This window comes from Salvelinus alpinus, chromosome 3, assembly GCF_045679555.1.
Source record: "Salvelinus alpinus chromosome 3, SLU_Salpinus.1, whole genome shotgun sequence".
NCBI lineage: Eukaryota > Metazoa > Chordata > Actinopteri > Salmoniformes > Salmonidae > Salvelinus > Salvelinus alpinus.
This window is the reverse complement of record NC_092088.1, coordinates 69,337,901-69,355,923: the sequence shown is the minus strand read 5'-3', so window position 1 is coordinate 69,355,923 and position 18,023 is coordinate 69,337,901. Positions and strand designations below refer to the sequence as shown.

The following is an 18,023-nucleotide window of genomic DNA, read 5'->3' as shown; positions in this document are numbered from 1 at the left end:
GTCCAAGCAATTGTATTAGTATAAAATAATATAACCCCCCCCCCTTTTTTTTGCAAACAATATAGCTCAGCATTGGAATTATTTATTTATACAGTCATTTTTACTCATATTTACCAAATCTGTCAATAATGTCGGACCCCAGTATGTCCTTAGAAGTGGTGTGAATATAAAGTCACTGCAACCTTAGATGGTTGCACTAGAACATTTGGTGGCACTATAGATGTCATTGGCACCAGTGGCAACACTGGATATTAGAGTAATAAGTATTGATCAAGTGGACCTTGCCTCATGCAAATGTTAGATTTAAATTATACAGACGAACAACGTGAAATATCGTGATTAGTATATCTGTATGATCACATATTGTTGCCCTATTATGTGATATGACCATAGTGAAAAGTTGATATTTTTGGGGGGGGAAATGTGAAACTGGACCACTTCCAGAGTGTATTTTGGAACGCTAATGTGGTGTACCAACTGAGATTTAAATAATTTACACAAACTAGACCAAACTTCACTTCCTTGTGGTATTCCTTGTGGTATCCTTGTGGTATTGTGAGGTAAACATGGTAATGTTTTCATTGATTGCACATAAAGGAAGATAGTTCTTACACGACAGAGGGCTTGCTTTGTTATTCAACTGATATTGTGTCCTATATGTTATCCTGTGAACCCCGTTCATTGCTGCTTCCAGCTATATTTGTAATTTGCAGCTGTTGTTGGTAAGTAATGAATCTGCAAGCTTCTGACATGACTTACTGCATCTTTAACATTGTATAGTTTCATTACACTCACTGCATACTTCCTCCAAATTAAGTGTTTCTGATTCTGACTACCCTGAAGGCCTAATGTAAAATGACTTTGTAAGGACACATTTCGTTTGAGCAAAAGAGACAGAGTGTGAGAGAGATGGACAGAGAGGGGGAGAGACAGGAGAGCTTTGGGCCCACGGGGACAACCAGAGTGTGGTAGTGGTAGGCTCCACAGCTGCAGCTGCTGCAGAATGACCCATGCTCCACAGGGGCTAGTTAAAATGACTTGGTTAAAATGACTTGGTAAGGACACATTTAGTATGATTCTGAAGAATCTCATTACAGAGACATAGTCTACATCCCAGGTGGCACGCTATTCCCAAATGGCAGACTATGGGCCCTGGTCAACAAAAAAAGAAAATCAGATAAATGCCTGTGTTATTGTAAAGGTAAGACGTCTTGGGGGTATGATATTTGTGCATCTGTAACTTTCTCACTCATCATTATTCACGATTCATTCAGGCCTATCCGGAATCATCCACATTAATGTAGAAGTGTTTAGAAACATATTAAATTCTTATTTACAATAAATGTGACTCTAAAATGACACACTACATTATTTACCGTTAATTTCTATTCGGCACAAAATAATTGGAGACAACCAAAATTAAACAGCAAATGCATCCAACAAGTTTGTAGTCACAAGCTTGATGTAATCATTGCGTGCTAGGAATATGGGACCAAATACTAAACATTTGACTACCTTAATACACATATAAGTGAATGCCAAGAGTGTGCAAAGCTGTCATCAAGGCAAAGGATGGCTATTTGAAGAATCTCAATGGCTGGAAGCTTGGATGGCTGGAAGCATGGCCCCAGTGATGTACTGGGCCGTACGCACTACCCTCTGTAGTGCCTTGCGGTCGGAGACCGAGCAGTTGCCATACCAGGCAGTGATGCAACCAGTCAGGATGCTCTCGATGGTGTAGCTATAGAATTTTTTGAGGCTCTGAGGGACCATGCCAAATCTTTTCAGTCTCCTGAGGGGGAATAGGCTTTGTCGTGCCCTCTTCACGACTGCTTGGTATGTTTGGACCATGATAGTTTGTTGGTGATGTGGACACCAAGGAACTTGAAGCTCTCAACCTGCTCCACTTTAACCCCGTCAATGAGAATGTGGGCGTGCTCGGTCCTCCTTTTCCTGTAGTCCGCAATCATCTCCTTTGTCTTGATCACATTGAGAGAGAGGTTGTTGTATTTGGTGCAATGCATCAGTTTTCAGCTTCTGGGATGTATGGTTTAGACATAGAGATATGTATTCTTGTGTGTGTTATTTAATTCAACATATGTGGTATTTGGATATGTTTTTCTACAAAGAGAAGTTGTACACCCACATATTGAAGGCTCCAGGGTCCTTGAGATGGAATGGTTCCAGACCGTTAGAGCAGCTGGCTAGAGGGAGAGAAGATGGAGAGAGAAATACAGAGAGAGTAAAAGAGCAAAAGAGAGAGAGAGGGGAGAGAGACGTACAGAGAGGGGGAGAGAGAATGAGAGAGAGCGAAAGAGGGAGTGAGAGTAGAGCTGTGGGCCTGAAGGGGGGAAACCAGAGTGTGGTAGTGGTAGACTCCACAGCTGCAGCTGCTTAGGTGCAGAATGACCCGTGATCCACAGCTGCAGCTTCTTAGGTGCAGAATGACCCGTGATCCACAGCTGCAGCTGCTTAGGTGCAGAATGACCCGTGATCCACAGCTGCAGATTCTTAGGTGCAGAATGACCCGTGCTGCACAGAGGCTAGTTAAAAGTCTGCAGCCGCAGCCCTCTCTACTCCTCCATCACCCCCAGGAGACCGCTCTGAGTTGGGTGGAGGGAGGGAAGAGGACGATGGGAGAGAAAGGAAGGGAGAGCTTTGGAGTCTAGTTTGAGGAGAGGGTGGTGAGGGCAGAATAGGGAGTAGAGGCTAGGGAGGAGGAGGGGTGAGGTTACAGTATTTTTAAACATTCTGATGCAATGATTCCATCACTGTCTTGCCCTGTGAGCACAGCAGAGGGATTTGAGAATTATTTGTGATGTATTTGAACATGATCATTTAGGAGGTTGTGTTGATTTTTGCATGTGCATTTGAAAAGGAATAACACAAAGTGTGTGTTTGTGTTAGTCAGAGAACACCAATATAGATGCTTCAACATACCAATGATTTGATATGCAGATACAAACAGCATAGCCTATGAACAACATATGAACATGATCGGAGTGGGGGTGAGACGTGTGTTGTGAGACGACCACTTCTATTCACCTTAAAAATCATTGCTCCATACCCCTTTATCCATCCATGCTGTTACCAGGGCAACAAGAGACAAGCAACACAGTGTATCATTCAGTCAGGGATCAGAATATGAAGTAACTATACAGAGAAAACAGCAACAGCCTCAGAGGAAGATATACACTGAGTGTACAAAACATTAGGAACACCTGCTGTTTTCATGACATACTAACCAGGTGAATCCAGGTGAAAGCTATGATCCCTTATTGATGTCACTTGTTAAATCCACTTCAATCAGTGTAGATGAAGGGGAGGAGACAGGTTAAAGAAGGTTTTTCAAGCCTTGATACAATTGAGACATGGTTGTGTATGTGTGCCATTCAGAGGGTGAATGAGCAAGACGAAAGATTTAAGTGCCTTTGAACGGGGTAATGGTAGTAGGTGCCATGCGCACCAGTTTGTGTCATGAACTACAACGCTGCTGGGTTTTCACGCTCAACAGGTTCCCGTGTGTATCAAGAAGGGTCCCAATGACATCCAGACAACTTGACACAACTGTGGGAAACATTGGAGTGAACATGGGTCAGCATCCCTGTGGAACACATTCAACACCTTGTAGAGTCCATGCCTCGACGAATTGAGGCTGTTCTGAGTGCAAAAGGGGGTGCAACTCAATATTAGGAAGCTGTCCCTAATGTTTTGAACAGTCAGTGTATATCAACAGAGAAAAATACAGAGCAAAGAGAATAAGAACAGAAATAGAATATCCTAGATAGCTGGTTCCAGAGCCTTCTATTATGAATATAAGGCTTTGTTTGCATACTAAATGGCACCAAATTACCTACATAGTGCACTAGTTTTGACCACAGCCCTACAGTATATGACAGTATACTGTATGACACTGACTCATTCCATTTTTCCATCCATGTTCTATCTAATATAACTTACACCATTAGGAAGTAAATGGGGCTGGGAAGGAATCAAGGACAGATATGACAAGGAATACATATTATCCTCTCCTACTGTGTTGTACAGTATAGGCTACACCCAATATTCACTCTGACAGAAAATGAGTTAGCTGGAGGACCTGAGCAAGGATTATACATTTGGTAGCCCTGTCAAGTAGCAACAGATTCAAAACAGTAACATTTATTTTCATTATGTCATTATTTCTATGTCAATTTTTTCCCGTCATGGCAAATACAAGGGAATGAGAGTCAGCTAGAATAACTAATCCATCCCCATAAGAGGCAAGCAGATTATAGTAGCTATGTATGATGTATTATTAAGTGACCTTGTAGACAGCATATAGAGGGGGTTGGTGGGTTATACAGTCACTAGTAAAAGTTGCAGATTTCTCACCCCTTACACAGTCTTCACATTTTACAGCCTTAAAATGTAATCCCAAAAAGGAATATATTTGATTTTTGCCCTGCCAATCTACACAATCTACACCACATTTTCAAAGTGTAAGAACATTTTTAGTTTCATTCCAAAACACTATATATCAATTTTCAGAAATGTTGGTAAATGAGCTTTTATTGTTTAATATCCCTAAGAGTCTATTGAATTGAATTTATGTTGGGTTACAGACACATACAACAAAAATGTACAATGTGGACCCAGAGTATATCACTTGAAAGTATTAATTAAAATACTTGTTTTCAAAGTGGTCCTCAATGGTGAAAACAACAACACATATAATGAAGCACCTGTGCGTCAATCTAAGTAACATAAAGAATCCCCATCAAAATGTCAGTTTAAGATAGCGATATCTGTTTTTTGCATGGGTTTCCAGTAAGAGCAACTTCCAGTAAGTGTATTAATTGTAAAATAGCTAGTTGAGACAACCACATACCACAGTCAAACATACAGGATATTAACATTCCATTCAAGATAAACAATGGATATATTTTTTTTGTTGCAATTTGTTTTATTTTCACACACATCAGAAATCTATGAATGAAACATCTGAGAACAGTAATATTTTACACACACATGAAGGTGCCCATAAGCAATCATTTCTGATGAAAAAAACACTGATGTGAAACATTTGTGGGTATAGGGTTTTCCATATTAACTCAAAAACATTTAGAAAATGTTCCTTATTAATTTGAAAAATGAAGATGTATTGATTGCGTATGTCTTCACACCCCAGAGTCAATACTTGGTGGAAGCAACTTTGGCAGCCATTACATCTTTGAATCATTTTGAATAAGCTATCAAATGTGGAGTAGGTTATACATCGCTATGAAAAAAACGATTTAATACTTTTTTTGATTTAGATTACACCTGTGAAGAATGTGCAAGGGGTGTGTAGACTTTCACTAGGCACTGTATGTTCACATATGGTGGAAAAAATGTGACAAAGAGGGAATTACATCCATGGAATGGGAAACAGATGTTCTTCACAGCCTGTGACATTTTTATCCCTCTCTCTGGGTTTAACATACGGACTGTGACATGTGAGGAGACCAGGGGGGAGCTGACTGCGTCTGAATGACTGCAAACCTCTAGCTGGAATCTCTCTCTCTCTCTCTCTCTCTCTCTCTCTCTCTCTCTCTCTCTCTCTCTCTCTCTCTCTCTCTCTCTCTCTCTCTCTCTCTCTCTCTCTCTCTCTCTCTCTCTCTCACAGAGAGAACCAAGGCTTGTGCCTTTTCTATGCTGTTACATCACAATCTCTCTGTCTGTGTGTTCATGGGTGCTGCTGTATTGTGCTGTTGATCCATAGCGTCTGCTTTGAGTGAATGAAACGTGAGAGGGACATATCAATTCCTCACTACACCTTTTGGCCAATGTTGAAAATATGTATTTTCCACCAGAAATACGTATTTTCAACCAAAAATACGTTTAAACTTTGCATCCTTCTGGCCCATGCACAGGAAACATGCACCCACACATGCAGGGAAATATTTGCTGTTGCACACTAGGATCTATAGAATAAAATAATATTATGTGAAACATCAAGGATGTGCAACTTAGTAGCCTATTATTGTCATTTATTTTAATGTAAAGTTAGAAGTTATAACATGTAGGCTAAGGAAAATGAATTAAATCACATCATGATTTGCAGTGGCGACCCATCATTCAGGGCAGGTGGGGCAGAGCCCCCGCCTGTTTAGCAAAAACAATTTAATACAATTCTAGTATTTTTTTCATGCTTGTTTTGCATGTTATTTAATGTGTCACATATCAGTTTGCAAACAATGTAAAAAGAAAATAAATTATTTTTTGCTTTCTTGAGTAAGGCAGCTCCAAAATGCAGGTGTTTCAGCCTAGCTCAGTGCTTTCTGTGGTGGTGGGGCAGCCAGGGGAAAATATGGAGCGTAGGGGTTGGTAATGATCTCTAGTTACGCCGTGATTGAGTAATGCTCTCTAGTTATGCCATGAGTGGCTCAGTATTCTGTCACTCATGGGAACACTACGTCACAGCCAAATCTAAGAGTAGACTATGTAAGTGTATAGCAGCCCATGTGCCTCACCCTAATAATTTGGTCCCTTTCACCCTCAAAACGTGCCTACTGTTCCGACTTGGTGGTGCACATGTAGCCTATAGCCTGTTTCAGAGAAATGTAATCATTGAATATTGTAAGAGCTTTCATTGTCTGCTTAAATGCCCCCTTTATTTATCCTATGGTTTTGACTTGGTATACAGGGAGAATACTGTAAGGATGGCCCATGTTCGGAATTATGTTGCATAACATTTCAAAAGTGCTGAACAAATAGTTATATTGACTGCCCTAGCTGGGTCATTCATGTCTTAATTGAAATTACGGATTGCCTCTTATCCGCTCGTCGTCCCCTGATGCCATAATTTGTACATCTCAATTGTCAGCAGATACCTAATTTGTTTAAGCAAGTCAGCCATTTCAACTATGTTTTTTTTTAAAGCAGTAAGAGGCTGAATGACCTGTTTTGCTGCCAGACAGGGCTCCCCTGATAGATAGGTTTAGCAGTGGTAAGATTCCCTCCAGGTTAAAAGAAAGCTCTTCTTTTGGGACAACTTTATCTAGGCCCTAACAGTTTGGGCACCGTTTGTCACTGTTATAGTGCAATTAATGTACTGTTTAGTGTTGTGTTGTGGCTTTGCTGGCATGAATCTAAAACATAGATTTTTTTGACCCACCAAGATTTACATGCTAAAATCGCCACTGATGATTTGATGAAGTGTGACAGTTATAGCCAGGGCAGGCTACTCAAACCCTAACTAATTTTGATTAGTGAGATATTAAAGCATAACGCTGGTTCATCGTGATAAACTGATCTTGCTCAATTGCTCACCCGCAAATAGGCTATAGTGGCCCAGCTATAGAGCATCACCCCCTCCCCTGCAGTCTTTGGAGCAGAGTGAAACACCAGCTCAGTCAGAAATTATATTTGGGAACGCAACATTAGCAAGCAAGATGGCGCTCTCGCTGTCAGCACACAGACATCTCCCGCTCTGTGCTCGCGCTATTAGTGCAACACCTATGAGAAGCTGGTATTACTTTTAGGCGAATGAGTGATTGATTCATAGTTGAGCCATTGTTGTTGATATCATCATCAAAGGACATCGCATTCGGACGAGTTAATCTATATATGGGATGATACACTGGACCTGTCCGCGGTTTGCTGCAGCAGCAGAGACCACAGGGAATAGCATCAATTTAAATACTGTGCGGTATCCCGTAACCGCACTCACTGTGGCGGTGGCACTTTGCAGCGACAATCTCTACACATTCTCCACAATTGGATGGCAATAGGAAAACGGTAAATTGCACTGGAGAGGCTGATTCATTCTGTGAACATCTGCTTCTAAATCCGATTGTTATTTTATGCCTGGCAAAATATGGAGGAGCGCTTTGAAACGCAAAGAACGGGTTTGAATGGGCAAAAATGCAGCTTTTCTCTCTACCATTTCTTTGATTAGAAGCTACCTGCAATAGTGTCTCTGCAACACCAGTAACTCCCCCATGGCGAGGAAGATGTTGGCGATTCTGCTGATGGTCATCATGTCTTCATCATTCTTCGTCCCCGGGTTTGCCCTCAGTTCCCATTTCAATTTAGGTGAGTTCTAACAAATGCCGACATTCCATTACTTGATGGAATTAGAATACCAAGTGTCTTTGTAAGTAATGTTTGTCTAGCTCAGAAAGATAATCGTGTCATCATGTTTATTACATTTACCACTGTCAGGTCCACAAAAGCATGCATTAGTAGGCTAAATACATTGTAGCGGTTCAATTATAAAGGTGGCAGACTGACAGTCATTTGTGTGCATGTGTGTGTGTGTGTGTGTGTGAGAGAGAGAGAGCCTTCCCTTGCACCTGTGGGTGAACCTAATTAGTAGGATTGGCCATTCAACTGTGACAGTAGCCTAATATCTCATAGTATTCATCTTTTAACCTTCTGCAAAGTACTGGCAGGCCTGGGCACTCCTAAAAGCCAGTGATTTATCCCGTTCAATCCTTAGACTTCCCTGCTAGGTTAAAGCATTAGAGGTAGGAGATGAAGGTGAAAGGTAAGGTAGCCTACAGAGGGATTTTCTGCAAGAAGCATATTGGAGGATGTACTGTCTGTAGATCCAGTCAGATCAGAAAGAGGAAAATCAGGAGTTTAAAAGAATGAATGAATGAATGACAACACCATAGATTGCACTCTTATACTGATTCACCTGTAAGTGTATTTAAGTTCAAGAAAGTCTCACCACCCAGAACCAAATCATCTCGAATCTTGAAACTGTCACGAGAGACAAGTGAATGCTTGGTACCTGCAGGACTGTAGACAGGTTTTTTTCTCAAGGAAGGAAGTGCTGCTGTTGGTATGGCTCCAGTGAGTTTCTTCCCATAACTAGATGCGGTAAAGGGGTCAATGGAATGCATACTCGAATTTAAAGGGAAGGTTCACCAATTTGGAATGTTATATTGTTTTTGTTCATATCTGAGGGATGTTCTATCAATTCCCTGGGTCATTTCATGTTTTCATGTGTATCTGAGTTATTGGCATTCAAGCAGACAGACATCTGGCTGGTATTACGTACCACTGTGATAAAGTCTCTCTCACTACACTGGAAGTTAATAGGAATACGAATTTTAGATCTCGAAAAGGTCTTTCATACATGTCAGATTTCAATACTGGCCGATGTCATAACTCGGGAGGATGTCTTCTCTCGAATGAGCCGTTGATCATATTTTTGCGATATTCCTACCTCGAGAAATGTGCAATTTAACGTAGGTTCTAGCACATTTTTCCTATTTGTCAGCCTCTTTAGTCCAGGGTGCATTGTATGGTGCCGTTGCCAGAGATATTATAGAAAGGAGATAGGAATCCAATGAATGAAGGAACGTATAACGCCCCACCCAGCAGACTGTCGACCAATCGTAGTCACGCAGTCATGCCGCATCACATGGTTGCTAAGCAAATCATCATGCAATCCCTTCTCAAAGTCAGTGTATGTGTCAAAACGTGCCTATTTTCCTCGAAAGTACATAGTGTCACGATTCAAAAGCTGTACGATATTACAGATAGCAAGTTAATTATCTCACATCTCTGAAAATATTTGTAATGTTGTTCTTCTTGTTGACCAAATTCGTGCTAATTTTGGGTGTTCGAGCTAGCGCCCAATAGACTCCCATTCACTGAAGGAGAGCTCCTTGTCCAAGAATCGCCCAGAATGCACTGCCCGGCCCATTGACATAGCATGGGCAATGTTTCCCATCTCCTCAAAAGTATATCTGCAGTTGCGAATGTCAGACTCCACTCTGTGAGGCACATTGTTCTGCAGGTTGAACAGGGTGAGATTGTAGACTCCTAAATTGATAGTGCAGTTTGTTTGGTTGATTTTACAGCTAAATACAGTTGAAGTCAGAAGTTTACATACACCTTAGCCAAATACATTTAAACTCAGTTTTTCACAATTCCTAACATTTAATCCTAGTAAAATGTCCCTGTCTTAGGTCAGTTAGGATCACCACATTATTTTAAGAATGTGAAATGTCAGAATATTAGTAGAGAGAATGATTTATTTCAGCTTTTATTTCTTTCATCACATTCCCAGTGGGTCAGAAGTTTACATACACTCAATTAGTATTTGGTAGCATTGCCTTTAAATTGTTTAACTTGGGTCAAACGTTTCGGGTAGCCTTCCACAAGCCCATTCCTCCTGCTCGCACACGCTTTGTCAGTTCTGCCCACAAATCTTCTATAGGATTGAGGTCAGGGCTTTGTGATGGCCATTCCAATACCTTGACTTTGTTGTTCTTAAGCCATTTTGCCACACATTTGGCAAAACCGTGCTTCACGGTTGGCATGTCATGGTGTTCTTCGGCTTGCAAGCATCCCCTTTTTTCCTCCAAACATAACAATGGTCATTTTGGTCAAACAGTTATATTTTTGTTTCATCAGACCAGAGGACATTTCTCCAAAAAGTACGATCTTTGTCCCCATGTGCAGTTGCAAACGGTACTCTGGCTTTTTTTATGGCGGTTTTGGAGCAGTGGCGTCTTCCTTGCTGAGCGGCCTTTCAGGTTATGTTGATATAAGACTCGTTTTACTGTAGATATATATACTTTTGTACCTGTTTCCTTCGGCATCTTCACAAGGTCCTTTGCTGTTGTTCTGGGATTGATTTGCACTTTTCGCACCAAAGTACGTTCATCTCTAGGAGACAGAACGTTTCTCCTTCCTAAGCGGTATGATGGCTGCGTGGTCCCATGGTGTTTATACTTGCGTACTATTGTTTGTACAGATGAACGTGGTACCTTCAGCCGTTTGTAAATTGCTCCCAAGGATGAAACAGACTTGTGGAGGTCTACAATTTGTTTTTCTGAGGTATTGGCTGAGTTATTTAGATTTTCCCATGATGTCAAGCAAAGAGGCACTGAGTTTGAAGGTAGGCCTTGAAATACATCCACAGGTACACCTCCAATTGACTCAAATGATGTCAATTAGCCTATCAGAAGTTTCTAAAGCCATGGCATAATTTTCTGGAATTTTCCAAGCTGTTTAAAGACACAGTCAACTTAGTGTATGTAAACTTCTGACCCACTGGAATTGTGATACAGTGAATTATATGTGAAATAATCTGTCTGTCAACAATTGTTGGAAAAATGACTTGTGTCATGCACAAAGTAGATGTCCTAACCGCCTTGCCAAAATTATAGTTTGTTAACAAGAAATTTGTGGAGTGGTTGAAAAACGAGTTTTAATGACTCCAACCTAAGTGTATCTAACCTTCCAACTTCAACTGTAGCTACTTTACATGCTGATATTGTCTTTGGTATTACTGTGTGTAGCTTTGTTTGCTTGCTACCTAGCTAGCTAGCCAGCCAGCCAGCCCATAGAGAGAGTATTGCATTGTGGATTTTGTAGTCGACTTGAGCTGCAACAGATTTCCACCCCAAAGATTTTTATAGTGGAAAAGTTAAAACATTTATTCTTAAAAATATTGTTCTCACATATTAGTGTTATTTAACACTGTAAATTAAAGGAATGATTGGTTTTTGTTAGATTTTTCGACTCGGAGTATGGATCGATCGAAGTCGACCAAAACAATGGGATTGTCATGGAAACACGTGTGGGAAAGTGCTGCTGGGGAAAGATCACACATTTCCTCATTGCCCCCCAGCAAAATTAGCCTACATTTAGGCTATTGTTTATATGTGTTTTTCACACTATGTTGAGGTAAAACTCTGAGTATAATGCTAGTATGGATGTCAACCCCAACACATGTTCATGTCATCGTCACCAATCAACTGTATTACAGTTAAACATTATTTTGACTACCACCACCAATTTTTGTATGCAGACTGAAGTAACCACATTGTGGGCCTGTTACAACACATAAATCATGACGGATTTGACAAATATTCACTTTGTTAGATCAGATTTGTTGAGCCTTTTCAAGAAACCTTGCTTCCTCTTGGAGCTCACAATTCCAAGTGGCTGTGGCTTTGTTGATGACATGTGAATTAATTTGGTCCATGGTTGTTCAGCTGTGGACAATAATGTTAGCAGGAGGTGCTAGTTAGCCTGTTCTGTCATTATTTGTCTTGTTGCCTGTCTGAAGTGCAGTATACAGTTCTGTGGTTCTCTTGATGGATTTAATTTCAATAGCTCACAAAGTACAGTAGCCTATATTGGCCATCTTTCTCTGGAGATCTGAAAATAAATGACAATAAGTGAAAATAAGTTTCAGTTGTTTTGGACAGTACATTATTTCATTCTCTGCTCCTCCATATGCAGTTATGAATTGCGGAACTCTCTATTTCACTATCTTAGTGTGTTTATTGAATTGTGTAAATCCCCAGGCTCGTTCAGCCCCTTCCCTTCCTCCCTCGTCTGGTACTGGCAGAGGGCTAATGAAAGAATGATGTGCTCCATTCTCTAGCCCTCCAAATCAAATCAAAGTTTATTTGTCACATGCGCCGAATGCAACAGGTTACAGCTTACTTACAGGCCCTTACCAACGGTGCAATTTTTAAGTAAAAAATAGGTATTAGGTGAACAATAGTGTCGTGTCTTTGGCATCATTAAATGAAGACTTTTAGTTTTTATCAAAGATTCTCTGTAATTAGTATTACGCGATTAAACTGATTAATCATGTAACTGTCATTAACTAGGAAGTCGGGGCACCAAGGAAAATATTCAGATTACAGATATTTTATATCTGATCAATTAGTCTTCGAATTAATGAATTATTTACTTTACCTCACGTTAGTCTCATTCCAAACGTCGTCAATTGTTGGTTATCTGCACGAACCCAGTCTTCACTATGAGTCATCCATACATCTATTGTCTTAAATCATTTATTTTTTACTAACTAAGTAATTCACAGAAATGCATAAATATAGGGGGTGTTAACCCCGGTGTCCTGGCTAAATTCCCAATCTGGCCCTCAACCATCACGGTCACCTAATAATCCCCAGTTTACAATTGGCTCATTCATCCCCCTCCTCTCCCCTGTAACTATTCCCCAGGTCGTTGCTGCAAATGAGAACGTGTTCTCAGTCAACTTACCTGGTAAAATAACGGTAAAAAAAAAATAAATAAATAAATAAATAAAATAAACAAACAAACAAAGTAAATATGGTTACAAGAAATGATAGGAGAATGTGCCCCAGTGGGCAAAACCGGCATGGCGGCTTGTTAGACAAAAGGGGGAGTGGGGGTCACCTGAGATTAGACACTACAAAGTTGATAATTATAACAATTGAAATGCTAATCCTTTGCACATGAACGCTCACTCCTTCGGGAACAATTGCAATCAATATACAGTGGGGAGAACAAGTATTTGATACACTGCCGATTTTGCAGGTTTTCCTACTTACAAAGCATGTAGAGGTCTGTAATTTTTATCATAGGTACACTTCAACTATGAGAGACGGAATCTAAAACAAAAATCCAGAAAATCACATTGTATGATTTTTAAGTAATTAATTTGCATTTTATTGCATGACATAAGTATTTGATACATCAGAAAAGCAGAACTTAATATTTGGTACAGAAACCTTTGTTTGCAATTACAGAGATCATACGTTTCCTGTAGTTCTTGACTAGGTTTGCACACACTGCAGCAGGGATTTTGGCCCACTCCTCCCTACAGATCTTCTCCAGATCCTTCAGGTTTCGGGGCTGTCGCTGGGCAATACGGACTTTCAGCTCCCTCCAAAGATTTTCTATTGGGTTCAGGTCTGGAGACTGACTAGGCCACTCCAGGACCTTGAGATGCTTCTTACGGAGCCACTCCTTAGTTGCCATGGCTGTGTGCTTCGTGTCGTTGTCATGCTGGAAGACCCAGCCACGACCCATCTTCAATGCTCTTACTGAGGGAAGGAGGTTGTTGGCCAAGATCTCGCGATACATGGCCCCATCCATCCTCCCCTCAATACGGTGCAGTCGTCCTGTCCCCTTTGCAGAAAAGCATCCCCAAAGAATGATGTTTCCACCTCCATGCTTCACGGTTGGGATGGTGTTCTTGGGGTTGTACTCATACTTCTTCTTCCTCCAAACACGGCGAGTGGAGTTAGACCAAAAAGCTCTATTTTTGTCTCATCAGACCACATGACCTTCTCCCATTCCTCCTCTGGATCATCCAGATGGTCATTGGCAAACTTCAGACGGGCCTGGACATGCGCTGGCTTGAGCAGGGGGACCTTGCGTGCGCTGCAGGATTTTAATCCATGACGGCGTAGTGTGTTACTAATGGTTATCTTTGAGACTGTGGTCCCAGCTCTCTTCAGGTCATTGACCAGGTCCTGCCGTGTAGTTCTGGGCTGATCCCTCACCTTCCTCATGATCATTGATGCCCCACGAGGTGAAATCTTGCATGGAGCCCCAGACCGAGGGTGATTGACCGTCATCTTGAACTTCTTCCATTTTCTAATAATTGCGCCAACAGTTGTTTCCTTCTCACCAAGCTGCTTGCCTATTGTCCTGTAGCCCATCCCAGCCTTGTGCAGGTCTACAATTTTATCCCTGATGTCCTTACACAGCTCTCTGGTCTTGGCCATTGTGGAGAGGTTGGAATCTGTTTGATTGTGTGTGGACAGGTGTCTTTTATACAGGTAACGAGTTCAAACAGGTGCAGTTAATACAGGTAATGAGTGGAGAACAGGAGGGCTTCTTAAAGAAAAACTAACAGGTCTGTGAGAGCCGGAATTCTTACTGGTTGGTAGGTGATCAAATACTTATGTCATGCAATAAAATGCAAATTAATTATTTAAAAATCATACAATGTGATTTTCTGGATTTTTGTTTTAGATTCCGTCTCTCACAGTTGAAGTGTACCTATGATAAAAATGACAGACCTCTACATGCTTTGTAAGTAGGAAAACCTGCAAAATCGGCAGTGTATCAAATACTTGTTCTCCCCACTGTATATATTTACGTTCAGTGTGTCGTCGGGATCTTTGTTGAAAGTTAGTTTCTGTTGGAGAGTTTTCGTCCTCTCTCTCTCTCTCTCTCTCTCTGTCGTGGTTAGAGTGGATAGTTCAGAGCGACATTCATTCATGTTGTTGTAGATAGATGTTTCGGCGGTTGTCGTTCTTCGCGTTCAATGATACCGAATTCCTAGCTGCAGACTAGTAATTAATATCAAAGACTTGTTCTTATTCTGTCGGTATCAATAGTCTAAGAGTTTAACCTGTCTAGCCCCGGGGTTCCGCTAGCCCCCCCACATTCCACTGAAAAGGCAGCGCGTGAAATTCCCAAAATATTTTTTAGAAATATTTAACTTTCACACATTAACAAGTCCAATACAGCAAATGAAAGATAAACATCTTGTGAATCCAGCCAACATGTCCGATTTAAAAAAATGTTTTACAGCGAAAACACCACGTATATTTATGTTAGCTCACCACCAAATACAAAAAAGCACAGACATTTCTTTCACAGCACAGGTAGCTTGCACAAAACCCCCAAATAGAGATAGAATTAGTCACTAACCAAGAAACAACTTCATCAGATGACAGTCTTATAACATGTTATACAATAAATCTATGTTTTGTTCGAAAAATTTGCATATTTCAGGTATAAATCATAGTTTTACATTGCAGCTACAATCACAAATATCACCAAAGCAGCTAGAACAATTACAGAGACCAACGTGAAATACCTAAATACTCATCATAAAACATTTATGAAAAATACATGGTGTACAGCAAATGAAAGACAAACATCTTGTGAATCCAGCCAATATTTCAGATTTTTTAAGTGTTTTACAGCGAAAACACAATATAGCATTATATTAGCTTACTACAATAGTTAACCACACAACCGCATTCATTCATCGCAAAGGTAGCGATAGCGAAGAAACCAGCAAAATATATAAATTTATTCACTAACCTTGACAAACTTCATCAGATGACAGTCCTATAACATCATATTACACAATACATATATGTTTTGTTCGAAAATGTGCATATTTAGCGGTACAAATCGTGGTTTTACAATGTGAATACGTAGCCAAACTGCACAAAATTATCCGGATATTTTTCTGACACAATACATGTTGTACAGCAAATGAAAGATACACTAGTTCTTAATGCAATCGCCGTGTTAGAATTCTAAAAATAACTTTAGTACAACATACAGCTTACGTTATAGCGAGACAGCGCCTGCAATGAGGGCGGAAAATAGTACTAAACATTTTCCACAGAAATACGAAATAACATCATAAATGGTTCCTACTTTTGCTGAGCGTCCATCAGAATCTTGTACAAGGGGTCCTTTGTCCAGAATAATCGTTGTTTGGTTTTAGAATGTCCTTTTCTCCTGTCGAATTAGCAACCAAAGCTAGCCAAGTGGCGCGAAGCTGTTCATCTTCACCAAACGCAGAGAACGGAAAACGCCAAAACTCCCGATAAACTTTCAATAATCTGATAAAACTATATTGAAAAAACATACTTTACGATGATATTATCACATGTATCAAATAAAATCAAAGCCGGAGATATTAGCCGTCTATACCGAAAGCTTTTCAGAAGGCAATCCAGGGTTCCTTCCCGCACCTTGCTGAACAAAGGAAATTTGGGGTCACGTCATTCCAAGAGCTCTTGTTCGGCCTCAGATCAAGCTAGACACCCCATTCCACATCTCACTGCCTCTTGACATCTAGTGGAAGGCGTATGAAGTGCATGTATATCCATAGATTTCAAGCAAATGAATAGGAAGGCCCTGGAACAGAGCCTCGATTTCAGATTTTTCACTTCCTGACAGGAAGTTTGCTGCAAAATGAGTTCTGTTTTACTCACAGATATAATTTGGTTTTAGAAACTTGAGAGTGTTTTCTATCCAATAGTAATAATAATATGCATATTGTACGATCTAGAATAGAGTACGAGGCCGTTTAAATTGGGCACGATTTTTTCCCAAAGTGAAAACAGCGCACCCTATCCCAAAGAAGTTAACCACGTGGTATGGTTAAAAGATTCAGCAATGGTCTGCAACCTTTGCTCTCTCGTAATGGAGAAAAACATGGTCTACTTGAGGAATTCTCAAGATTGGGGTTTTATTCGGAATTGCAGAAAAGGGTCTGTCCCAGGATGCCTGACCCTAACTGGGTTCATGGGCGGACCTCTGATTTAGTTCAACTCAAAAGGGAATTGGAGTTTCCTTCATTAAACAGTCCAAAATCACATTACACAATTTTACAAACAGTATCATACTCACTCATTCATCTTATACAACAATTAGATGTAAGACTCATATCTGAGGCTATTATATAAACAGCGTTATGGTAATGTGGCCCCACCGTCTCCCATGAGCTTCCCCAAGTTGTAACAAACGGGCCAGTTCGTAGCTGGATTCTTCACCGATCTTTTATACCTTCTCCGGAACGTAAACGTTGTTCGGACCTCAAGTTCTGTGAGTTGGAAGAAATTCCTTTGTTCTCTATGAAACTTCACTCTATCTCTATACTGTGTGGCCATGAGGCAGGGTCTTCCCTAGGAATTTACGACCTCACTGACCACAGCAGCCTAGTTGTATGGGGCAGGGAGAGGGGGATGGGTCTTTCTGTACCCAAAGAGGGCAACGTCATGACAATAGATAAGTAAAGAAATAAAAAACAACAGTAAAAAGACAGTGAAAAATAACAGTAGCGAGGCTGTATACAGTAGCGAGGCAATAAGAGTAGTGAGGCTATATACAGGCACCGGTTAGTTGGGCTAATTGAGGTAGTATGTACATATAGGTATGGTTAAAGTGACTATGCATATATGATAAACAGAGATTAGCAGTAGCGTAAAAGAGGGGTTGGTGGGTGGCTGGGACACAATGCAGATTGTCCATGTAGCCAATGTGCGGGGGCACCGGTTAGTCGGGCCAATTGAGGTAGTATGTACATGAATGTATAGTTAAAGTGACTGTGCATATATGATAAACAGAGAGTAGCAGCAGTGTAAAGAGAGGTTGGGCGGGGCGGGACAATGCAAATAGTCTGGGTAGCCATTTGATTACCTGTTCAGGAGTCTTATGGCTTGGGGGTAAAAGCTTTTGAGAAGCCTTTTGGTCCTAGTCTTGGCGCACCGGTA

At 40.7% G+C, this 18,023-nt stretch overlaps 1 protein-coding gene across 4 annotated transcripts in view; it reads left to right on the top strand.

Moving 5' to 3' along the window:
• The first annotated feature begins 7,382 nt into the window (after positions 1-7,382).
• Positions 7,383-18,023, top strand: part of aatkb (apoptosis-associated tyrosine kinase b) — a 104,959-nt gene continuing 94,318 nt past the window's right edge. The window contains exons 1-2 of one of the 4 annotated variants that reach the window (XM_071393842.1): positions 7,385-7,761; positions 7,922-8,058. In XM_071393842.1, the coding sequence (XP_071249943.1) occupies positions 7,965-8,058 (94 nt within the window). In that variant the 5' untranslated portion in view covers positions 7,385-7,761; positions 7,922-7,964. Of the gene's footprint in view, positions 8,059-18,023 lie in introns of all 4 variants that reach the window. The other 3 variants (XR_011674254.1, XM_071393843.1, XM_071393840.1) reach the window with 3 other exon arrangements.